At 40.7% G+C, this 25,537-nt stretch overlaps 1 protein-coding gene across 5 annotated transcripts in view; it reads right to left on the bottom strand.

The window, feature by feature from the left end:
* The window catches only part of LOC121534377 (E3 ubiquitin-protein ligase RNF130), a 73,592-nt gene extending 48,713 nt beyond the window's left edge, over positions 1-24,879 (bottom strand). For 2 of the 5 annotated variants that reach the window (XM_041841033.1, XM_041841032.2), the window contains exons 1-2: positions 24,747-24,877; positions 23,751-24,204 (exon numbers count right to left, since the gene is read on the bottom strand). In XM_041841033.1, the coding sequence (XP_041696967.1) occupies positions 23,751-24,018 (268 nt within the window). In that variant the 5' untranslated portion in view covers positions 24,019-24,204; positions 24,747-24,877. Of the gene's footprint in view, positions 1-23,750; positions 24,205-24,746 lie in introns of all 5 variants that reach the window. The other 3 variants (XM_041841031.2, XM_041841029.2, XM_041841030.2) reach the window with 3 other exon arrangements.
* Positions 24,880-25,537: the final 658 nt, after the last annotated feature.

Here is a 25,537-nt window from a genome sequence, read left to right as displayed (position 1 = left end):
GGAATGTCAATACAATCAAACTAGCAAGGGCAATGATCAAAAGTCAGTCATAACGTGGCTAATAGACTAGCAAATGTGTCAAACACAAAGCCTGCGGGCCGAATAGGACACACAAGCGAGTATAAATGAGTTAACAGTTGAATCATCTACTGTATGAAATTACAGCCTGATGCGCTCGCATCGGTGAATCAAACTTCTATTGTACTGCTTTCGTATGACCGTATACAGTGCGCAGCGGAGGGAAAGTGTACAGACACATGCCACAGTCTTAGCTACGCTACAAAAATATAGCAGCCTGGCTTCGGTTTTTAAAGCTTGACAATGAATAATCAAAAAACTAAACATGCAACAAAACACCATGCAAAGGAGAAACATGTAGGCCTATTACAGCAACATTTGAGCAGTAGCCTAGGCTAGCTACTCCACTACAATACATTTTGAGTGCACCATACAGCAATGCTGCATTCAACCGCACCAGTGATCCATGCAGTGCAAAAAAAATGAAAAACATGTTAAGTTTAAATGTTACAACAAACCTATAGCTACATTTTTGTTATTTGGAGTTATTAAATACTCTTTGATTAGGGTCACAGCATATTATGCACATTTGCAAGCATAACAGCAAAGGCTGGACAAATGTTATTTATCTCTTCTTTAGTTTTAATATGTTAAAATGCTATATACAGCATCCTAAGTGGACATTTATAAAGGGCCATATTTTTTCTAATAAAACAATGGCCAGTTTGGGTCGCAGTTGCATGTTTTCTTGTAAAAACAAAGAGGCTATGTCTGGCCCGCACATTTTTGACTTTTTTTATATGGCTCGTGCACTGATTGAGTTTGACACCCCTGGGCTAGCGTATCTATTTATGTAGCTAGCTATTTATTTAGGAAGCTAGAAAACAAGGAGCCTAACCAAAGATGCTTCTAACTAACCTCTTCTGCCTGTAAACACACCATCCAGTTCAAAATGAATGATGGCAGGCCCATGTGGCAAATGGCTTATTTGCATATATGCCTACTGTAGCTCTGATTGGCTATGGCGCACCGGTCTGCGTAGACTCCGGTCCTGGACAAGACAGATATTTTTATTTACTGCAGTGTCTATTAATTGTCCAAACGCACGGCCGCTTTTCCACTCTATATTGATATAGAATTTTCACAAATGTCTTACTATACTTAATTCCCAAACATTCTACGAATGTATGACAAATGTGAAAATGACCATATCTAAGTGCTCCCTTGTCAGAAAATGTAAAAAATAAAAAAAGGTGTCATATTCTTCCTGGGGGTGTATATGAACAGATTGTAATAAGATTTAATGTTGCTAAAACGCTGTCAGTTCCACTTTAATAGCAGAGCCGGCGCTCAGCTAGTCAGGAGACCCATCACACATAGAGGTCTGATAGAGGCTGGGCTGATACAATACAAGGTCACAGACATTGATTGTGTTTCAGAAAGGTGGGGAGGGAGTAGGACAGGAGTGTGTTTCTGCTTGTTTCAGCGTCCTTTCTTGTTCCCGTAAACACTCAAATCAGCTCTGATGGATCCGTGCATTCAAATAGTGTTATGCGAGCTTGTGTGAGCGTGTGTGGGTGGGTGTGAGTGTTTGTCTCTACAAGGGGGTGGTGATTGATATGAGTGTCCTGTGAGTGAGGGTGTGTCTGTGCAAGTGTCAGTGGTCTATTATGAATGTGTGTGTAGTAGTATTGTCACGATACCAGTATTGCGATGTGGGTGCATTTTCATGTTTGTGTGTATGTGTTTACCCCTCTCTCTCTCTCTGTGCTCCAGGGACACACACTCAGAGACAGGCAGTCTGAAATATTCATCAGGCTGCAATGTCAACACTAGGGAGCAAATGTGTGTGTGAATTATATTTTTATTCATATTCTAGTTATTTAAATTATGGAATTTATATTAAATAAAATATTATATTTGTGCGAGACATTCCAACACACACAAAGCATACTCTTTCACATACATCACATTTTCATTAACTAAAGATATTACATATTCACTAAACTTAGACTAACCACACACAGGCCCATAAAGACTTTCAACACACATACACAAAAGGTAATTTCCATGTAAAAGGACCCATGAGCACCAACATGTGAAGTTCATAGGAGCATGTCAACTTGGGTGTCAAATGAAAGCTTAGAGTCCATATTTTTTGAGAAATTAATGCATATATATGTATTTTCAACCATTTTCCATCCAAAAAATTACGAATAAGCAAAGGCTTTGATTTCTGGTCAAACAGATGGAAAAGGGGTCTTAGAAAACATCTACCAGAAAAAGCCTTAAAAGGTATTAGAAATACATAAAAACACAATAATGTTGAAGTAAAGACCCCTGCCAACAAATATCAACACACATGTAGTTTTGAATACATTTGTTTGCCTTCTGTAAATTTAAGAAACATGGCCTTGCGCCTTGAAATTCTGTTACCAAAAACCCACATATCTTTAAGATAGTATTTTCTAATTTCTCTCCCTCATGAGGGAAGATAATGAAAATTCACAGAAGTAACAAGTAAATGTAGACCTATAAATTAGTTAGTGTTTTTTCTGATATCAAATTTATTTAAGAATTATTAAGTGATTAAAACTCGAAATTCCATTACCAAATCGGTAACAGAATTTCAGAAATATCGGCAACTGAATTGGCTACAATGGGAAATCATAGTAGTCACAAACCACAGTTGGGTTCACAAATTTGGACAGTACAGTACAGCACAGTAGAGTACAGTAAAGAAAAGTAGAGTATAGTTCAGTAGAGTACAGTACAGTAAAGAAAAGTGGAGTATAATTCAGCACAGTACTGTACAGTAGAGTACAGTCCAGTACACAGTAGAGCTGTGTACTGTCTTGAACTGTACTCTACTCTACTGTACTGAACTATACTGTACTCTACTGTTCTATACTGTGCTGCAATCTACTGTACTGTATTGAAATATACTCTACTGTACTGAACTCTACTGTACTCTACTGAGCTCTACTGTGTTGTACTTTGATGCCCAAACTTGTGAAACATAGACGTCTATGATTGGTTCAGATTTGGTCCGGACTAATGAAATTTGATCTTGTTTGGGGGCAGAGCACATTAAAATAAATTGCCAGTGTGTAGAATAATACCAAAATATGCAAAGGATGATATTGCATATTTATACCTTTGTGTACATATTTATACATCACCATAAAGTTAATGACATTCATATCCATAATGATGCATTTCTGTGTAGTACAGATCAGGGACCCATGAGGAATTTCCGTTACCGGGTGTAAATCCACTTCAATAACCCACATAGATTTTTTCAAAGTCAATTTATCATGTCAAAGCTGACACCCCATTCTTTCTACAGACATCATTGAATCTTAATTCGGAACAGATATTTAACAGAGTTTTTGGAAAACGTGTAACAGTCCACGTATTCGTACCGAACCATTCGGTACAGAGACCTTGGTTCGGTCCGCACTGTGAAACCGAATTAATACATTAAAAAATATATATTACAATACATTTAAAACACTAGGCCTATAGGCTATGCCTATGCTGCGTTGTATGCCTTTTGAGAAAATCTGAGGCGAAAAAAAAAACAATTTCAGGCTATTCAGTTAAGAGCCTATGCGCACGTTGTAATCACAATTCAAATTTTAATTTGCGCATTTCAAACAGTCCTTTTGTGAGGTGCAGCTAGTTCTGTACGATGGCGAGTGGTGGGGTCGATAAACCAGGAGGATTCTCCATCATCATTTAAATCTCCAGTTTGGGAACATTTTGGTTTCCCAGTAGATTACAACGGAGATGTCAGAAAGAGTAAGTACTGTATGTCGCCACTGCTCAACGAGAATAGCCAACACCACAAACATGTTGACACATTTATGCTGACATCACCTCAGTATTCTTACCACCGGAGCAAGACGGAAACTTAGTCTCCCCTCTGCATTCAAGCAACCCTTCGCAGCTGATTCTGACTAGGCCAAAGAAATTACAAGAGCGATAGGTATGTTTATAGCCACGGATATGCACCCATTCTCGGTGGTAGTTTCAGCACCTCGTGAAAGTGCTCGAGCGACGTTACCAACTTCGCACTCTCACACCCATTTCAGCAAACAGGTAGTACCCGCTCAACAGTGCATTCATAAAGTATTCAGACCCCTTTACTTTTTCCAGATTTTGTTACTTTACAGCCTTATTCTAAAAATGATTAAATTGTTTTTTTCCCTCATCAATCTACTCACAATACCCCATAATGACAAAGCAAGAACAGGTTTTAAAAAACTGAAATATCACATTTACATAAGTATTCAGACCCTTTACTCATGACTTTGTTGAAGCACCTTCGGCAGCGATTACAGCCTCGAGTCTTCTTGGGTATGACGCTACAAGCTTGGCACACCTGTATTTGGGGAGTTTCTCCCATTCTTCTCTGCAGATCCTCTCAAGCTCTGTCAGGTTGAATGGGGAGCGTCGCTGCACAGCTATTTTCAGGTCTCTCCAGAGATGTTTGATCGGGTTCAAGTCCAGGCTTTGGCTGGGCCACTCAAGGACACTCAGAGACTTGTCCTGAAGCCACTCCTGCGTTGTCTTGGCTGTGTGCTTAGGGTCGTTGTCCTGTTGGAAGGTGAACCTTCACCCCAATCTGAGGTCTTGAGCACTCTGGAGCAGGTTTTCATCAAGGATCTCTCTGTACTTTGCTCCATTCATCTGTCCCTCGATCCTGACTAGTCTCTCAGTCCCTGCCGCTGAAAAACCAGGTTTCCTCCAGATATGACACTTGGCATTCAGGCCAAAGAGTTCAATCTTGGTGTCATCAGACCAGAGAATCTTGTTTCTCATTGTTTGAGAGTCTTTAGGTGCCTTTTGGCAAACTCCAAGTGGACTGTAATGTGCCTTTTACTGAGGAGTGGCTTCCGTCTGGCCACTATACCATAAAGGGCTGATTGGTGGAGTGCTGCAGAGATGTTTGTCCTTCTGAAAGATTCTCCCATCTCCACAGAGGAACTCTGGAGCTCTGTCAGAGTGACCATCTGGTTCTTGGTCACCTCCCTGACCAAGGCCCTTCTCCCCTGATTGCTCAGTTTGGCTGGGCGGCCAGCTCTAGGAAGAGTCTTGGTGGTTCCAAACTTCTTCCATTTAAGAATGATGGAGGCCACTGTGTTGTTAGGGACCTTCAATGCTGCAGAAATTTTTTGGTACCCTTCCCCAGATCCAATCGACACAATCCTGTTTCGGAGCTCTACGGACATTTCCTTCGACCTCATGGCTTGGTTTTTGCTCTGACATGCACTGTCAACTGTGGGACCTTATATAGACAGGTGTGTGCCTTTCCAAATCATGTCCAATCAATTGAATTTTCCACAGGTGGACTCCAATCAAGTTTTAGAAACATCTCAAGGATGATCAATGGAAACAGGATGCACTCGAGCTCAATTTCGAGTCTCATAGCAAAGGGTCTGATTACTTATGTAAATAAGGTATTTCTGTTTTGCTAACATTTTTAAAAACCTGTTTTCGCTTTGTCATTATGGGGTATTGTGTGTAGATTGATGAGGATTTTATTTATTGAATCCATTTTGGAATAAGGCTGTAAAACAACAAAATGTGGAAAAAGTCAAGCCACTGTATTGATTCAGGAATACCAACACTTTGTATTTTCTTAAAGAAACAAAAATTAACCACAGTAACTGTTGGCATTTCATTTTCCCACTGTACCGAAATGTGACACCAAAACCGCTATACATACCGAACCGTGGGATTGGCGAACCGTTACACCCCTAGTGGACACATAACAAACTGAGGGAGATTTTACTGAAATTCTGTTACCAAAATTTGCATCTGCACAGTTCTTCCAGTAAATGAGTTTTTGTAAAATGTTCAAGGTAAATTGTTAAAAGTAGTCATTGTGCATAGAGTTGTATGGTTTGTTAAACTTTTAAATCAATGGTTTTTGTTTGGCATACATTTTAAGTGAAAAATCGGAGTCTGCAATTCTGTTAACGTGGAATTCCAGTTGTGGGGCAATGGCCCCAAACCAAACCAGCTCATATCTCATTCACATGAGCAGCAGGTCAATAGATCTTAGGGGAGACTCAGGCTGTGCAGTACAGTACATGACTGTTCACTGTAAAAGGCTGCAGTCAGGACGACTTTCTTTCATTTCACTGAATGCCGCGGGAGCCATGCCTGACATACACTTTAGCCTAATGAACAGGCACTCAAGCAGGAAGGATGAATGAAGGGTGTGTGCAGATAAGCATTACAGCTTTTATTTCTTTAATCACATTCCCAGTGGGTCAGAAGTCCCCTGTAGCTCAGTTGGTAGAGCATGGCGCTTGCAACGCCAGGGTTGTGGGTTCGTTTCCCACGGGGGGCCAGTATGAAAATGTATGCACTCACTAACTGTAAGTCGCTCTGGATAAGAGCGTCTGCTAAATGACTAAAATGTAAAAATGTAAATGTACATACACTCAATTAGTATTTGGTAGCATTGCCTTTAAATTGTTTAACTTGGGTCAAACGTTTCGGGTAGCCTTCCACAAGCTTCCCACAATAAGTTGGGTGAATTTTGGCCCATTCCTCCTGACAGAGCTGGTGTAACTGAGTCAGGTTTATAGGCCTCCTTGCTCGTACACGCTTTTTCAGTTCTGCCCACAAATGTTCTATAGGATTGAGGTCAGGGCTTTGTGATGGCCAATCAAATACCTTTACTTTGTTATCCTTAAACCATTTTGCCACAACTTTGGAAGTATGCTTGGGGTCATTGTCCATTTGGAAGACCCATTTGCGACCAAGCTGACTGATGTCTTGAGATGTTGCTTCAATATATCCACATAATTTTCCTTCCTCATGATGCCATCTATTTTGTGAAGTGTACCAGTCCCTCCTGAAGCAAAGCACCCCCACAGCATGATGCTGCCACCCCCGTGCTTCACGGTTGGGATGGTGTTCTTCGGCTTGCAAGCACCCCCTTTTTCCTCCAAACATAACGATGGTCATTATTGCCAAACAGTTATATTTTTGTTTCATCAGACCAGCAGACATTTCTCCAAAAAGTAAGATCTTTGTCCCCATGTGCAGTTGCAAACCGTCGTCTGGATTTTTTATGGTGGTTTTGGAGCAGTGGCATCTTCCTTGCTGAGCGGCCTTTCAGGTTATGTTGATATAGGACTTGTTTTACTGTGGATATAGATACTTTTGTACCTGTTTCCTCCAGCATCTTCACAAGGTCCTTTGCTGTTGTTCTGGGATTGATTTGCACCAGTACGTTCATCTCTAGGAGACAGAACACGTTTCCTTCCTGAGCGGTATGACGGCTGCGTGGTCCCATGGTGTTTATACTTGCGTACTATTGTTTGTACAGATGAACATGGTACCTTCAGGCATTTGGAAATTGCTCCCAAGGATGAACCAGAGTTGGCTGATTTCTTTTGATTTTCCCATGATGTCAAGCAAAGAGGCACTACGTTTGAAGGTAGGACTTGAAATACATCCACGGGTACACCTCCAATTGACTCAAATTATGTCAATTAGCCTATCAGAAGCTTCTAAAGCCATGACATCATTTTCTGGAATTTTCCAAGCTGTTTAAAGGCACAGTCAACTTAGTGTATGTAAACTTTTGACCCACTGGAATTGTGATACAGTGAATTATAAGTGAAATAATCTGTCTGTAAACAATTGTTGGAAAAACGACTTGTGTCATGCACAAAGTAGATGTCCTAACCGACTTGCCAAAACTATAGTTTGTTAACAAGACATTTGTGGAGTGGTTGAAAAACGAGTTTTACTGACTCCAACCTAAGTGTATGTAAACTTCCGACTTCAACTGTATGTGTGTGTGTGTGGTTGGGAGGGTAGAGAGATTATGTGAACATGTACCAAGTATGAGCATGACTGAACTTCGAGTTTGTCTTTTCTAGATGTTAAGAATATGTTGTTGATGAAGTGAACATGAACTTCCTAACGCAAGATCAATATGTGAAATCTAAATCAACTCAAATCCTGATTGATTATATAATATGATACAAACTCATTGAGATATTGTGAAGGACGATATGGTTTATTATATTTACATCATCAAGGCTGTATGAAGCACGACATTGATAAAAAGGGAAAATGTTGCATAGTCTTTTCCATTGACTGTGCGTTTTTATATGGATTATGTCACAAATCCACTTAGGGTGGTTTGGTGATTTGACTTCTGTTGTCCGGCCAGTGCCCTTGACCTACCTTAGGGGCTTACACCCTGTCCAGTCATCTAACCTCCCTCTCTGTCTTCCCTGCCTTAATACCTTAAAGGCAGATGAACACCCAAATGCTCTTTACTGGAATTTGGCCCAGATAAAACTCAATATCATAATTGTATTCTTTCTTTTTTTCAAGGAAGGGGAGCGCAAAAAAAAGCTAAGAGTCATTGTTTCAAAAAGAGACGATGCAATTTGCGGCAAATGTCCCCTCCCCTCTTCATTGCTCCATGGTCTAATTCCAATCGCCTGCTCCCGACCCTGTCTGGGAAAGTGTGGGAGGAAATGCAGACAAATGGGAATGCAATCTTAATAAGCCGCCCTCCAGGTGAATTTTGGCAGATTAATTTCAGCCACTATCGTTGAGGTGTCAGAACTATCCCGTTCCTGAACATTTATGAGAGTAGCCGTAGCAACCCTTCAAGGGAAAATTACTTCACCACATGGTTGAACAGTTTCTCATAACGCTCCAATCATTTGCACATATTGATCGGGCCGGGTTTTAGCTACATTTGATGGTTTTGGCACTTAGTAGTGACAGTTCAGGTCTGCCTTAGATGCATTGGAATTGGCAGTTGGGGCATGCTCATGCACATACCCACCCACACCCACAAACAATGGTCCATACTGTATCTATTTCAGGGCTGACATTGGATGGCTAAGCCACCCTGACTCTGAAAATTATGAAGTGGGCCTACTGTTGAGAGAGATACAGGAAGCACAGTATTCCATCTCATATGAGGAGATGGGATCCAAAAAAAATAAAAAAAACTCCTACGCAATGCACACAGTGCAGTATGAAAACATCCCAGAAGCCTTTTTTGCCATTAATACTCATTAGATTGGTAGACAGTAATTAAGGGTCACTGATAGGTTGTTTTAATCGTCATCGACATTCTAAATTTGGGAAATGGGCTATAGTCGAAAGATGTGAATTGAACACCTACACCACATGATAAGCAGAGTATTTCTGACCTGTTTCAGGTTGCTATCGTATGTTGCACGTCACTACTTCACAGGAGAGGCATTTGAACGTATATATTTTATTTTTTATCAAAATCCGTTTTCTTTTGGCAGAATACCTTCTGGAACATGTGAACTTTCATGTACCTTAATAACAAACTTGTATGCCATCTGTACATACATATACTGTACAATTGTTAAATTACAAGCCTAGTTGGTTTAGCCACAGAAAAAGACAGGAACCTTTCCGCTAGCCATGATTGGCTGAGATAATGGATGGGCTGGACATGCCGAGAGATGAGTTCGGATTGGTCTGCCATGTAGCATGCTTCTGTCTATAACGATAGCTGCTCAGTGTGTGTAGATAATCCTTGCTACCGCGGCTTTTTTGAAAGATATAACAGTAGCCATGGAGAACTGCAAAAGGGTTGCTACTGCTCTCAACAACATTGCTGCCCTGAATTTAGCAGGTGCTATCGACAAAGACCAGTGGGGAAAATGTTGTGTTGGACTACTTTTGCACACGGTCAGTGTAAACTGGAGTGACTTGACACAACGTGGACCAAACAAGCTGTACAAACAAAACAGAGTTAAAGCAAATGGGTTCCAGTCTGCCGTGAAGCGTTCATCCATGAAGAGTCTAGTTACATTTCTAATTTTATCCGAAAGTCGTTTTCATTGCAAGCTTGCTGGCTCGCTAGCTAACGTTATGTGTATGATCTGTGCAGTAATATGCATTGCTAGTTATAGCCTAATGTTAGCTAGCTAGCTAACATTGAACCTAGATGCTTAGCTTTAGCTACCTGCAGATTCATACTACAACATTTCATGCATGGTTGCTAGGTATGACAATCAGTCTGTGTTGCTAGTAGTATGGGTTGGGATTATGGTTAATTGTTTTACCATCTACATGTCTAAACAAAAGACTCCACTTCACCAGATGATTACATGACCCATCACGTTAGCCAGGTGTGTCTGGGGGTGATTACGGCCATCTATTGTATTTCATGAACATGTCTAGACAATAATGACCCATCCACTTAGCTAGATGTGGCTGGGGGGTGGTTATAGCATTTATTTCACATGACCCATCAATTTAGACAAGTGTGTCTGGTAGGGGTATGCCGACATGGCCATACTCGTCATCGTATCCGTTAATTGACAGTTTATAGTCGGATCGGATGATACTCGTGATCAGAAAAAAATGGTAGTGTTTTAATATGCCTAAATAGATGTTGGCAAAATATCTCCCTGCACGTTCTCACTGCAAAAAAGCTGCAGATTAGGAGCAGCGCACGGAGGGGTGGGTTTGTCTGTGTGTCTCCTCAGAGGGCAGCCGAAATGGGCAGTCAGAATGGGCATTAGCATTTCAGTCAGAATGGGCATTAGCATTTCATATTTTCTCCCTACCCTTGCCCCACAAGCTACATGATCAGACCGAAAAAATTTGAGGAAAAGTGATCGGGGGAAATTATGTAGCGAGTGGACGGAGAAATACAGCTTCACTCTATCCAATCAGAGCAGCAGGATCAACGCACAGCCTGCCTTCTCTTTACAGACAGGCAAACTAGCCAGTTGAGTTATTTAGACCACGCATATGACTAACTCAAAGACAGTACAGTATGGTTTAGAAACTGACTGACACATGAGAAACATGCTCGCTGGCACAATATCTTTTATCTGAACACTTTCAATTTTTTTTATATTGCTACTATGCAAATATGCAAGTAACCATTTCACTGTACCGTGTACAACTTCTGTATCCTGTGCATGTGACAAATAAACTTAGATTGTATTTTATACAGTGTGTGTTTACCAGAGATGGTAATGTGAAGAACAACATGACCTGCACCAAAGTCAGATTAGGATATATGCCAAGGACTAGATAAAGTGTATTTTTAACTGGATTTTTTCCTTATTGTAGGCTATTACTTTTACAATTTTTAGTCTTGAAATCTTTGGTTGTTTATGACACGACTCACTCTGTTTAGCACATGGCCTCACATGTGAATCCTTAAAGAGATGGGTGGAGCTAAGGGTAAGGTTCACCCATTTTGAAAGTTATATTGTTTTTGTGCATCTCTGAGTGATGCTCCATTGATTTCATGTTTTCATGTACATCTGAGTTATTGGTGTTCAAGCAGGCAGAAATCCGGCCAGTATGACGTAGCACTGTGATAAAATTGCTTTCACTATACACTGGAAGTTAACAGGAATACGACTTTTAGATCGCGAAAATGTCAATCATACATGTCAGATTTCACTACTGGCCGATGTCATAATTCGGTAGGATGTCTTCTCTCGAATGAGCCATTGATCATATTTTTGCGATATTCCTACCTCGAGAAATTTGTAATTTAAAGGAGGGTCTAGCACATTTTTCATATTTGTCTGCCTCTTCAGTCCAGGGTGCATTGCATGGTGCCGTTGCCAGAAATATTATAGAAAGGAGATAGGAATCCGATGAATGAAGGAACGTATAACGCCCCACCCATGCTGCGTCACGCAGTTGCTAAGCTAATCACAACACAATTCATTCTCAAATTTAGTGTATATGTCGAGAAACGTGCCTATTTTCCTCAAGTACGTAATGTCACAATTCCAAAGCTTTACGATATTACAGATAGCAAGTTAATTATCTCATATCTCGGAAAAGATTTGCAAAAAGAAGATATTGAATATCCCTTTGAGCATGGTGAAGTTAATGACACTTTGGATGGTGTATCAATACACCCAGTCACTACAAAGATACAGAGATCCTTCCTAACTCTGTTGCTGGAGAGGAAGGAAACCGCTCAGGGGGATTTCACCATGAGGCCAATGGTGACTTTAAAACAGTTAAAGAGTTTAATGGCTGTGATAGGAGAAAACTGAGGAAGGATCAACAACATTGTAGTTACTCCACAATACTAACCTTTTTGCAATAAGGCAATAAAGTAATAATGCAAAAAATGTGGCATACAAATGAACTTAATGTCCTGAATACAACGCGTTATGTTTGGGCCAAATCCAACACAACACATCACTGAGTACCACTCTTCATATTTTCAAGCATGGTGGTGGCTGCATCATGTTATGGGTATGCTTGTCATCGGCATAGACTAGGGAGTTTTTTTGGATAAAAATAAACGGAATAGAGCTAAGAACAGGCAAAATCCTAGAGGAAAACCTGGTTCAGTCTGCTTTCCAACAGACACTGGGAGACATTAACCTTTCAGCAGAGCAATTACCTAAAACACAAGGCCAAATATACACTGGAATAGCTTACCAAGACAACACTGAATGTTCCTGAGTGACCTACAGTTTTGTCTTATAAATGGTCTGAAAATCTATGGCAAGACTTGAAAATGGCTGTCTAACAATGATCAACAACCAACTTGACAGAGCTTGAAGAATTCTGTGCACAAATAATGTGCAAATATTGTACAAGAAAGGTATGCAAAGCTCTTAGAGACTTACCCAGAAAGACTCACAGCTGTAATCACTGCCAAAGGTGATTCTAACGTGTATTGACTCAGGGTGTGAATACTTACGTAAATGAGATTTCTGTATTTCATTTGCAATAAATGTGCAAACATTTCTAAAAACATATTTTCCCTATGCAATTATGGAGGTATTGTGTGTGGATGAGTGAGAAAAAATATATATAAAAAAAATTGAATTCAGGCTGTAACACAACTAAATGTGGAATAAGTCAAGTGGTATGAATACTTTCTGAAGGTACATGTCACTACAAAGACGATGCTGAAGTTAATTTTCACTCCTACTAATATCTGAGAGTTACGGTGCAATTCAGAACCCTGTTTTTTGCCCCCAAGTACAGAACTTGTCATCCACAGGCCTTGTACAGAAAAGAAGAAGAATGTCAGAAAATGAGTGTGGATCCTGAGGATTTCGTGATGCACTTCAATTTGACACTGTCCATATGTATTTCTGAAGAGCCTTCTTGGGTGATATATTCCATTGGAAGAAGACAGATGCATACTTGCAATGCTTTGGTGTTAAGTTCAGTTACTTGCTAGCCACTGATAGTGTGTTAATAATATAGTGTGTGGGGTGACTCAGAGCAATGTTGCACTATACAGTGGGGAGAACAAGAACAGGAAGTGTGAATCTGCGACAAGACCCACCAGACAGGAAACCACCTCCTGGTATTGTGGTGAGAAACGACAACGCTTTGCACACATCTCCTGTTGCACAAGGCTTTACATGGCGCATGTCAAACGTGGGATGTTGTGAAACGCATTGGTATTAAACTGAGACATACTTCTGCAAAACGCCAAACTTCCTCAACATTTTCTGGGTGACATAAATATTTAGGTTTTCTGGGTGACCTAAATATTGACTGGCTTTCATCAAGCTGCCCACTCAAGAAAAAGCTTAAAACTGTAACCAGTGCCTGCAGCCTGGTTCAGGTTATCAGTCAACTTACCAGGGTATTTACAAACAGCACAGGAATGAAATCATCCACATGTATTGATGACATCATTATTAATGAGGCAGAAATCTGCTCTAAAGCAGTATCCAAATCCATTGGATGTAGTGATCATAATATAGTAGCAATATCTAGGAAAACCAAAGTTCCAAAGACTGGGCCTAATATAGTGTATAAGAGGTCATATAAGAAGTTTTGTGGTGATTCCTATGTTGAAGATGTAAATAATATTTGCTGTTCTGTGGTGTGTAATGAGGAGCAACCAGACACTGCACTTGACACATTTATGAAATTGCTTATTCCAGTTAGTAATAAGCATGCACCCATTTAAGAAAATCACTGTAAAAACTGTTAAATCCCCATGGATTGATGAGGAATTGAAACATTGTATGGTTGAGAGGGATGAGGCAAAAGGAATGGTAAATAAGTCTGACTGCACAGTTACTGAGGACGATAGTGAACGATATTGCCATTCCTATTTACCATCTCTTCAATCTAAGCCTACAGGAAAGTGTGTGCCCGCAAGCCTAGAGGGAAGAAAAAGTAATTCCGCTACCCAAGAATAGCAAAGCACTCTTTACTAGTTCAAACAGCTGACCAATCAGCCTGTTACCAACCCTTCGTAAACTTTTGGAAAAAATGAGTGTTAGACCAGATACAATGCTATTTCACAGTAAACAAATTAGCAACAGATTTTCAGCACGCTTATAGGGAAGGGCATTCAACATGTATGGCATTTACACAAATGACTGATGATTGGCTGAAAGAAATTGATGTTTTGTTAGACTTCAGTGCAGCTTTTGACATTATTGACCATAATCTGCTGCTGGAAAAACGTATGTGTTATGGCTTTACATCCCTTGCAGTCGTGTGGTCAGGTGCCACAAAGAAGGACTTAGGAAAACTACAATTGACCCAGAACAGGTCAGCACGGCTGGCCCTTACATGTACACGGAGAGCTAACATGTCTTCATCACTTCTTGTATTTGTGAGAGGTATTGACATGTTGAATGCACCAAGCTGTCTGTTTAAACTACTAGCACACAGCTCGGACACCCATGCATACCCCACAAGACATGCCACCAGAGGTCTCTTCACAATCCCCAAGTCCAAAACAGACTATGGGAGGCGCACAGTACTACATAGAGCCATGACTAAATGGAACTCTATTCCACATCAAGTAACTCATGCAAGCAGTGAAATCGGATTTTAAAAAACAGATACAAATTAGGCTTGGATAGCATACAGTATACCGGGGGTATTTGGAAACAGACATGGAATGGTTTTTCAAAATCGTCAATATCTTTGAAACTAATTCTTTGAAGTTTTTCAATCCATTTTAATATTTGTAGCTATTTTTTAAGTAAATAACTGCAGTCAGATGAAGCAGATTGCGTTCTTTATTTCCCCATTCACATTATTTTACATTATGAAGCCAGAACAGTTGAGCAGTGTTTTTTTGCTTCAATAGAGTGATCAGGGATGTGCAACTATAGTTTTCCTTCCCAGAAAATACATTAGAGCAACACATTCGGCAGAAAATAGCTTCATTTTCATCCGATGACAACAGAAGTGCAACGCTATTTGGCTGGGAGCCACACAAGTAAATGATCTTACAATGAAAAAGCAAGGTCCTTTTTGCAAAAATCATGCACTACTTTGTGAAAATTTTTAAACTAAATCTATTTGAGTGTTTACCAGCATTTGTAACTTGAGTCTGTTGTACAAAACAGTTCATCTGATAATACTTGTAAAATATAAAAATACTGGCTTGTACAGTTTCTTGAAATACTTTGCAAATGCAACTTATTTCTATGTGGGAACTGAAACGGTCTATTCATTCCTTTTACATTTTAGTGGACACACTTATCCAGAGCAACTTACAGTAGGGAGTGCATACATTTTCATACTGGTCCCCCGTGGGAATCAAACCCACAACCCTAGCATAGCAAGCGTCATGCTCTACCAAATGAGCCACATCATCACACCATCAAAACCACAATGTCTCAATGTACTCAATTACTGTATTGTGCATTGTTTCTCTTCATGGTGATGGAAAGTCTACAGGTACAAACCTTGATGACCAGCCTATGTACAATACAGTCATGTACATTTACATTAAGTGGTTTGTAAGGATGGTAAATTAATACTGCACAACAAGTGGTTGTTTTCCATGTTATTTGATCAATAAAAATAATTAATTTGATGTGGATGTTTTGTGTCTTTGCCCAGAACTTTTTGATGTAAATGTTTGTGGGCAGGGTTTTGTTCCTTCTGGATTCCATTAGAATGACAATCACAGAGAAAGGGACAGGGCAAAACTCTTACAATCCCAACTATTAAATCCTGCAAGATACTGTTCTTAATTATCCAACAACTTTTTTTACCCAAAACGGAGATGCTGAAAAAAATTTTTTGCCTCCGCTACAGACGTCTATAATCGGTCCGCTAATACCAGCAAAGGCCCAGTGCACTACTTTTTATTCTGATTTTCCATGGGGTGCTGTAGCACCCTCAGCATCCCTACTTCCCGTGGCTATGCAAGCCGACATTTCTTCCCAGTAGCGAGGGAGTGTTGGTCATCCATGACCTGGGGTGAGGCTAATTAGCCTACATCCCCACCGAGCTACGCCATGCCATGGTCATTTAACGCCATGTGGGCTCACTCGAGCGTCCCAAATCACCGGGCTCGGCAACGGCACAACAGGGTTTCCATTGACAGAAGGTCTTAATGGCCAAGTATTTTATACGACAGGCTTCCATCCATCTGACAAGGCTGGTTGCTCTGGCTGCTCTGGGTCTGACTTCTGATTGGGTGGTACTGGGATGCTCAATGTTTTGATAGGTTGTCTTGGTTTTGGAATGATTTCTCATTCCAAAACCATGATTTCTCAGGACTTAGGTGCAGGCACTGACTGGTGAGGAGAGACTGGGCAAAGTGAATGGAGTCGAGGCGAGGAGGGGAAAGAAGAACATTAATCCGAGCGACTGCTCATCTTTATGGCTCGACCGAAGGCAGAGCAGCTTGGGCTCCGATCGTTTGAGCTCGCCACCATATGTCCTATGCCCTTGGAGACCGCCTCAGTCCTACGGTTGGACAGCCAGAGACGCAGAGAGATAGAGATGGAAAGGCAGAATGGCCTGAGGAGGAAATTCTAATGCTACACGACTCAAAACAGGAAGCACTAAATCAACAGATTTATGTTCCAAGAAGCCCTGAATCTGGAGAAGGCTGTGGACTATGTTTAGAATGGCTCTCAGAAATGTAAACTTCTCTCCTGAAGTACTACCAGTTCTCACACTCTGTATAACAAATCAGTACTCACACTCTGTATAACATATTTAATTCAGGGGTTATTGAAAAGGTTATGTGAGGATGTTACAAGATATCAAACTTTCCTTTAATATAAAAGAGAACTGAATTAAATTAATACGATCAGTTTGACACCTCACCTTCAGAAATGTCACACTAACAGACCACAGACAGAGTTCAAAATCAGCAGAGTGAATGAATGAAATGTCCTAGGCACAACTAAGGGTCAAGGTTCAAATGGTACAGGCAAAGAAAAAGGTCAAGGCCCTCTGCGAAGAGAGTAGTTGTACTTTATAGGTGCTCTGATACCTTCAGCATGAAAAAAAAAAAACTTGGAAGCAAAGGACTGATCTCTGACCTGCCACACACCTAGCTCCAGTGACTCTGCAAAATCAGGTGGATGAATTGTTGGATTGATAAATGAGACAGTGGACAAAGAGGCTTGTGGCTGCTTAGTCTCATACCTACACCTCTGAGGAAAAGGCTGTATTGAAATCAAATCAAATGTTTCTCATTCCCTCAAAAGTGTCAAGTGGAATTCAGGTGACTGCCAAGGCTGAAGCATGGTCTTTTACAGTCAACAGGCATGTGACATCCTTGAAATCGAGTGCTGGTGATAATTCCATCCAGTCAGGTTCATGTGTGGTGCTAAGAGATTGATTTCTGTCAGACCTATTGAACTGAAGAAAGACCAGCACAGGGAAGTGTTCCTGCTCGCCAATGTACAGATGCGATGGCCTTGACTGACCTTCAGCAGAGTAATGGAATCCTGTACGGCACCTGCAGAGTGTAGGCAGTGGGAAAACCAGTTCTATTCCAGTTAAGTAACCCCTTCAACAGAAGAACCTTACCATGACAGTAAGAGCAATTCCCGTTTAGTACGGAAAATGGACCTTAGTGTTGATGTTGAATTTTTATTTATTTATTTTATTTATTTATTTATTTAATACCAAACAACAGAGATCTCCTAAGTAACTATGACCCAAGTCATCCAAACTCATCCTTTTGTTACTAGTAACATTATCCCAAGTATATTTATTCACCCTTCCCTTGGTCATTGGGCTATAAACGTGCTGTTGATGTTCCACTTTGCCTGACCGAGTTTGGGGTTGGCGGTTCGCTGGAAGGGTTGTGGCACAGGTCACGCCACTCCCCAAGGTCGAACTGCCACCACGGCGCCAGCAGCAGACGATGGAAACTAGGTTATTGGTGGTCAACCTGAGTGACACCAAAAACAAGACTAGGACACAAGGCTAATCTAGAGTGCCTTGAGAAAGTATTCATACACCTTGACTTATTCCACATTTTGTTGTGTTACAGCCTGAATTCAAAATGGATTAAATATGTATTATTTTACCACCCATCTACTCATAATGCCCCATAATGAAAAAGTGAAAACATGTTTTTAGATTTTTTTGCAAATGTATTCTGGATTGTACAATATTTGCACATTTTTCTTTTTTAAATTCTTCAAGCTCTGTCAAGTTGGTAGTTGGTCATTGCTAGACAGCCATTTTCAAGTCTTGCCATAGATTATCAAGCCAATTTAAGTAAAAACTGTAACAAGGCCACTCAGGAACATTCAATGTCGTCTTGGTAAGCAACTCCAGTGTATATTTGGCCTTGTGTTTTAGGTTATTGTCCAGCTGAAAGGTGAATGTCTCCCAGTGTCTGTTGGAAAGCAGACTGAACCAAGTTTCCTCTAGAATTTTGCCTGTGCTTAGCTCTATTCCGTTTATTTTTATCCTAAAAAAACTCCCTAGTCCATGCCAGTGGTGTAAAGTACTTAAGTAAAAATACTTGAAAGTACTACTTAAGTAGTTTTGGGGGGTATCTGTACTTCTTTTTTTTTGTATATTTTTGAAAACTTTTACTTCACTACATTAGCTTAGTGGGTAAGAGCGTTGTGCCAGTAACCGAAAGGTCGCTGGTTCTAATCCCCGAGCCGACTAGGTGAAAAATCTGTCGATGTGCCCTTAAGCAAGGCACTTAACCCTAATTGCTCCTGTAAGTCGCTCTGGATAAGAGTGTCTGCTAAATGACTAAAATGTAAATAATGTACTTTTTACTCCATACATTTTCCCTGACAACCATAATTCACGCACTTTTCAAGAGAACACATGGCCATCCCTACTGCCTCTGGCCTGGCGCACTCACTAAACACAAATGCATCTTTTGTAAGTAATGTCTGAGTGTTGGCGTGTGCCCCTGGCCATCCATACATTTTAAAAACAAGAAAATTGTGCCGTCTGCTTAGCCCTTTTACCCCTACCTACATGTACATATTACCTCAATTACCTCGACTAACCTGTACACCTGCACATTGACTCAGTACAGGTACCCCTGTATATAGCCTCATTATTGATATTTTATTGTGTTTATTTAGTAAATATTTTCTTAACTCTATTTTTCTTAAAACTGCATTGTTGGTTAAGGGCTTGTAAGTAAGCATTTCACGGTAAGGTCTGCACCTGTTGTATTCGACGCATGTGACAAATAAAATGTGATTTGATTAATATAAGGATTTTTTTATGATTCATACCTTTTACTTTTGATACTTAAGTATATTTTAGCAATGACATTTACTTTTGATACTTAAGTATATTTAAAACCAAATACCTTTACCAAAGACTTTTACTCAAGTACTAGTTTAGTGGCTGACTTTTACTTGAGTAACTTTCTATTAAGGTATCTATACTTTTACTCAAGTATGACAATTGGGTACTTTTTCCACCACTGGTCCTTACCGATGACAAGCATACCCATAATTTGAGGCAGCCACCACCATGCTTGAAAATATGAAAAGTTGTACTCAGTGATGGATTTGCCCCAAGCATAACACTTTGTATTCAGGCCATTTTTGCAGTTTTACTTTAGTACCTTATTGCAAACAGGATGCATGCTTTGGAATAGTTTTATTCTGTACAGGCTTCCTTTTTTTCACTCTGCCATTTAGGTTAGTATTGTGGAGTAACTACAATGTTGTTGATCCATCCTCAGTTTTCTCCTATCACAGCCATTAATCTCTGTAACTGTTTTAAAGTCACCATTGGCCTCATGGTGAAATCCCTGAGCGGTTTCCTTCCTCTCTGGCAACTGAGCTAGGAAGGATGCCTGTATATTTGTAGTGACTGGGTGTATTGATACACCATCCAAAGTGTAATTAATAACTTCACCATGCTCAAAGGGATATTCAATGTCAGGTTGTTTACCCATCTACCAATAGGTGCCCTTCTTTACGAAGCATTGGAAAACCTCCCTGGTCTTCGTGGTGGAATCTGTGTTTGAAATTCACTGATCGACTGAGTGACCTTACAGATAATTGTATTTGTGGGGTACAGAGATGAGGTAGTCATTCAGAAGTTAATGTTAAACACGATTATTGCACACAGAGTCCATGCAACTTATTACATGACTTGTTAAGCAAACTTTTACTCCTGAACTTATTTAGGCTTGCCATAACAAAGGGGTTGAATACTTATTGACTTAGGACATTTCAGCTTTTCATTTTTTATTAATTTGTAAAAAATTCTAAAAACAACATTACAATTTGACATTATGGGGTATTGTGTGTAGGTAGGCCAGTTACACAAAATCTACATTTAATATATTTTAAACTCAGGCTGTAACACAACAGAATGTGGAAAAAGTCAAGGGGTGTGAATACTTTGAAGGCACTGTGCGTCAAATCAGATTTCAACCAATGAAGTTCTCGATCAAACTTTTGGACACAACAAGAACAGGGGGTTTGTAACTATTTTAGGGTGCCCATACTGAAGTTTGATGATACACTTAGACGATTCAAAAGGCACCTTCTGCTCACAACAGGGTTGGCAACATTAGTGCTACTTTTCTGGCCACTTCAGTTTCCATAGCAACTGTACACCTATCATATTCTATATCAAGTAAAACCTTTAAAAAGGGTATCATTTTGTTATTTGTGAACGAGCAAGACAAAGAACTGTTTAGAACAAAGAGTCCTTATGCCAAGAACAAAGAAAGGTAGGAAAATTGAAACTGACTGTAAGCTTGTATCCTCTCTCTTCCTTTGACAGATGTAGAGGATAGGCAGTCCCTCAACGATTTCGCAGGATTTTTTTTTATATATTTGAGGACAAAAATGCTTCATTTTGCTGCCGCAATTCTGACATTTTGCATGGCAATATGCAATGACTTTGTCCAATTTGTAAATTGTGTGGTGATTGGTTTGTACTGCAGTGATTGGTCAGTTTTATGCTATAATATTGCGATGATTTCACAGCTTTATGCGGAAATAGTACAGTGAATGTTGAAATTCGCAAGCCCTTGCATAATATGTGGGGAATTGTGGATTTTGCCAAATGTGCCATCGCAGAATCCTGGAATCCTGGAGGGACTGGATAAGTGAAGATGTTTGACCCCATTTTCACTTTCTCTCAATTTCATGCTCTTTTGGCCTTTTTTGTGCATCCTGAATCCTGAACAAAGCTAGCGACCAGAGCAGAGGGACAAGGGTTCACGCCTCCAATGCCGGGAAGATGGCCCCCATCCCCATTGGCCTATCACTGCAATACACATGCAACACAATCTAAGGGCCATGATGATTCAGCCAAAACATGTTTTTAAGTTCTCAATGATGTAATGTTCTACTACAGTAGCTTAGAGACCTGGTTAATGGTTTTTTGAATGTTTGTTGAAGTATGGGAGTAGTGGACCAAAAGAGTGTACTAGTACACAATGTTCATAGCTAAAAGGGTGACATTTTGCTCAGTAATACAGTCACACACACAAAATCATGGACACATTCAAAACACACAACACACAGCCTGCGGTGAATGCACAGTGCACACAAGATGTAAGTAAGGGGTGGGTGGAATATGATGTTGTGGTTGTAAATACCAAGCATGCCAAATGGCCCCCAACCCCCCTTCTGAGTGTTCTTCAGATTTCCCATCAAGCCGAGCCCTCACAAGTCAGTCAGGGCCTCCTCAGAACGATTACATCCCTGGGGAAGGGTGTTTAGGGGACACTGCTGTTTAGTGTTTATCGAAAGCTGAGGGGAAAGACACAGGACACCTACTGTTGCATACTGTATTCAGCCCATCCAGTCTGTTTACCACAGCCAGATTAGCCCAAAGGCACTCAAACAAGGGGCTTAGGGAAATGGGGTAAATATGAGTTTGCACAGCAAGGAGTGCCCGAAGTCCAATGAAATATAACGGGTAGGGCCTCCCGAATGGCGCAGCAGTCTAAGGCACTGCATCGCAGTGCTAGAGGTGTCACTACAGACCAGGGTTAGATCCCGGGCTGTATCACAACCGGCTGTGATCGGGAGTCCCATAGGGTGGCGCACAATTGGCCCAGCGTCGTCCGGGTTAGGGGAGGGTTTGGCCCAGCGTCGTCCGGGTTAGGGGAGGGTTTGGCCCAGCGTCGTCCGGGTTAGGGGAGGGTTTGGCCCAGCGTCGTCCGGGTTAGGGGAGGGTTTGGCCGGGGGGGCTTTACTTGGCTCATTATGCTCTAGCGACTCCTTGTGGCGGGCCAGGCGCCGGCAGGCTGATCTCGGTCGTAAGTTGAACGGTGTTTCCTACGACACATTGGTGCTGCTGGCTTCCGGGTTAAGCGGGCGGGTGTTAAGAAGCGCGGTTTGGCGGGTCATGTTTTGGAGGACGCATGACTCAACCTTCACCTCCCGAGCCCGTTGGGGAGTTGCGGCGATGGGGGGAAGAGCATCCTTTTTTCATGATTTGAAAAGTTCCCACTGTTTGCAAATCTCAAAAAGGAAATAGTGCTAGATTTTGAACAAAATAGCATGTAAATGACAATGTCCAGAAAGTATGTCAGGGATTTCCTTTGATATTCTGAGAAGTGACCAGAAATGTGTTTAGCTTTGCAGAAACATGAGCTATTTCCAATCTGTGGCCCCTTAACAGATAAAGACAAAGGCCGAAAGGGGAAATGCGACTACTGAAGAAAGAGACATTGACAATATAGCATCTTGGAATAACAGGAAAATATTGCCTAAACAATTGTGTATTTATTAATCCAGCAGCAGTTATTGACCAAATACTTATTTTCCACCATAATTTGCAAATAAATTCATTAAAAATCCTACAATGTGATTTTCTGGATTTTGTTTCTTTCTCAATTTGTCTGTCATAGTTGACGTGTACCTATGATGAAAATTACAGGCCTCTCTCATCTTTTTAAGTGGGAGAACTTGCACAATTGGTGGCTGACTAAATACTTTTTTCCCCCACTGTACATGCACCCACACACACACATTTCTGAAGATTATTATTTATTTTATGTGATTAGTGATTTAAGGTCAACTCTGTTATGTGAACTGTACTCTTTTTTGGGGGACCCAGGGGTCATAGTGTTGATGAAGAAAGAAGCTTGGGGGGGAGTTCGGGATTTTGGCAATGGGGCCCTTTGTCTACTCCCCCAGAGTCAGAGCCATTTTTATGTACACACACACACACACACACACACACACACACACACACACACACACACACACACACACACACAGTATGTGCCCCTCTTGATGTTGATGATGACGCAGAAGCAATGTCTGGAACTAGAAAATATTATGGCAACAGGTTTCACTTGCCATTTAGAAAGCAAAGTGTGCGTGTCAGTAGTAGTATTATTGACGTCTTAAGTAGCCTACAAAGCAATTCTTCAATATCACTCAAACAATTGCATTAATGGGGTAGGCTACTTAAATATCATGCATGCATTAACACCATGTATTTTACCCTGCATGCAATTATATATCACTGCTGATAAATGATATATAACCTACCTCCATGATTCGGTGCAGGTGCAATCACGATTCCCTTCGCGTCCACTTTCGGTGAATTCTGGCCGTACGTGCCATCGTCCTTGGTTAGAATTTGCTTTGGATTGCCTTTGGAGTCAAGAACCGTGGCATTGACCGTAGCACTAACATGGTCTTCCTTGCTGATGATTTTGTCGGCACGGATCGACAGTATACACCTGGGCAGAACGAGCACCAACAAGACGACGGGGAGATAGCTGCATGGCGTTGCTGCGGTCCACCTCTTGGGCATCTTTGGAATGTCTTACTGTAATGTCCCGTTTACATCCAAGCTGTTACTCAGGGAATTGAATCACTCCAACGATTTCCCCCCAAAAAACTGACGGGGGCTCGGCTTCTTCCCTGCGGCGTCCCGTCATAAAAACATGCTGTGCTGTTCACATCGTTTTCTTATTCCAATACATATCGCCTACACTGCCTTTGGAACGACAAAAACCCACACATTAGAACTGTAGAATGACAAGCTGAAATAATAATTGAATCAAATCAAATGGCTTTGGAGAGGTGTAGGCTATATCCGTAAGATGTTATGGTTAGCCTATTTGCTGTAAATTGCTTAATATTACAACACAAGCCATGTAACCTTTTATCACATGACAGCCTAAGGAGAGCCCATTATTTGAATATTATAAGCCCTATATTAATGTCAACTACAATGCGCATTTATATCGTTCGATTATTTAGTAGGCTATCCCGAATATAGCACAAATACAAAGCCTAGGCATTAACATCAGATACACGGAATAATTTAAGAATAGCTTATAGACCGTATCCTTATTTTCAATAGTGGCAATGTCTTTTTAAAGAGGTAATTTTTTGTGTTTTTTTACAGTTGTGCATTATTGCCACAAGTGAACAGCTGTCATTGCTGCTTTGTGTTCACAATAGCGTGCCAATGATAACGAGCTACTCTTTCTCGGAGCCATTAATTTACGCATTTTGCATTGATTCGCAACCTACCTTCTCCATTTCGTCGAAACAAAACGATATTGATACAAAACCTCTTGCCTTGCTTTAATACGAATCCACTCTCTCGTCTTTTTCCTTCTGGCTCTTCTGGTTACACAGCGCAAGCGCGACCTGAGCAAACACAAAGCTCGTGCACATAGAAGGGGGCTAGAGCGGCGCGTGTACCATCACGACGATGTACAACTTTTCGCCCATCTGAACCCTTAAATCAGCCTTACATCACCTGTCGACATTAATTATACTGTTATTTAATAATTTATAGCTTAAGCCTACTGATATAGCGTTTTGGTTCCACAGTGTCCCTCATATCCAATTGTAAGAATATATATACTCATAGAAAAAAAAGGGTTATTCGGCTGTCTGCATAGGATAACCCTTTTTGATTCCAGCCGGGCAGAGCATCTTGCCCATAGGGGGCACGTGCCGTCTCAGATTTGTCCTGTTTCTACAATTTGCAGATATTAAGTTAATTACTAAACTTAATTTTTAACCCCACGTTTTTCATAATTATTTATTAAAATATCTCTGAGCTGTATTTTGTGGAGGGGGTACAATGACTGGACCAGGCAAATAGTTTTGATCAAGCTATAGGCTATTGAGTCCTTCTTGATGAATAAATACAACGAAAATGTTTTTTTTTTCCCTCTGTAATACTAGCCACTTAACAATTTTATGAAGTTGGCTTTAACTAGCCAGCTAGATAGGTTCCCAATCTCCCAACCTTCCAAGCCATTTCAGGCTATCAATCAAGTTGAAGTAGCTTGTCTAACCATCTTAGCTGG

This window comes from Coregonus clupeaformis, chromosome 2 (genome assembly GCF_020615455.1).
Source record: "Coregonus clupeaformis isolate EN_2021a chromosome 2, ASM2061545v1, whole genome shotgun sequence".
Lineage (NCBI taxonomy): Eukaryota > Metazoa > Chordata > Actinopteri > Salmoniformes > Salmonidae > Coregonus > Coregonus clupeaformis.
The sequence above is the reverse complement of the archived record's forward strand: the minus strand, read 5'-3'. Positions and strand labels throughout refer to the sequence as shown.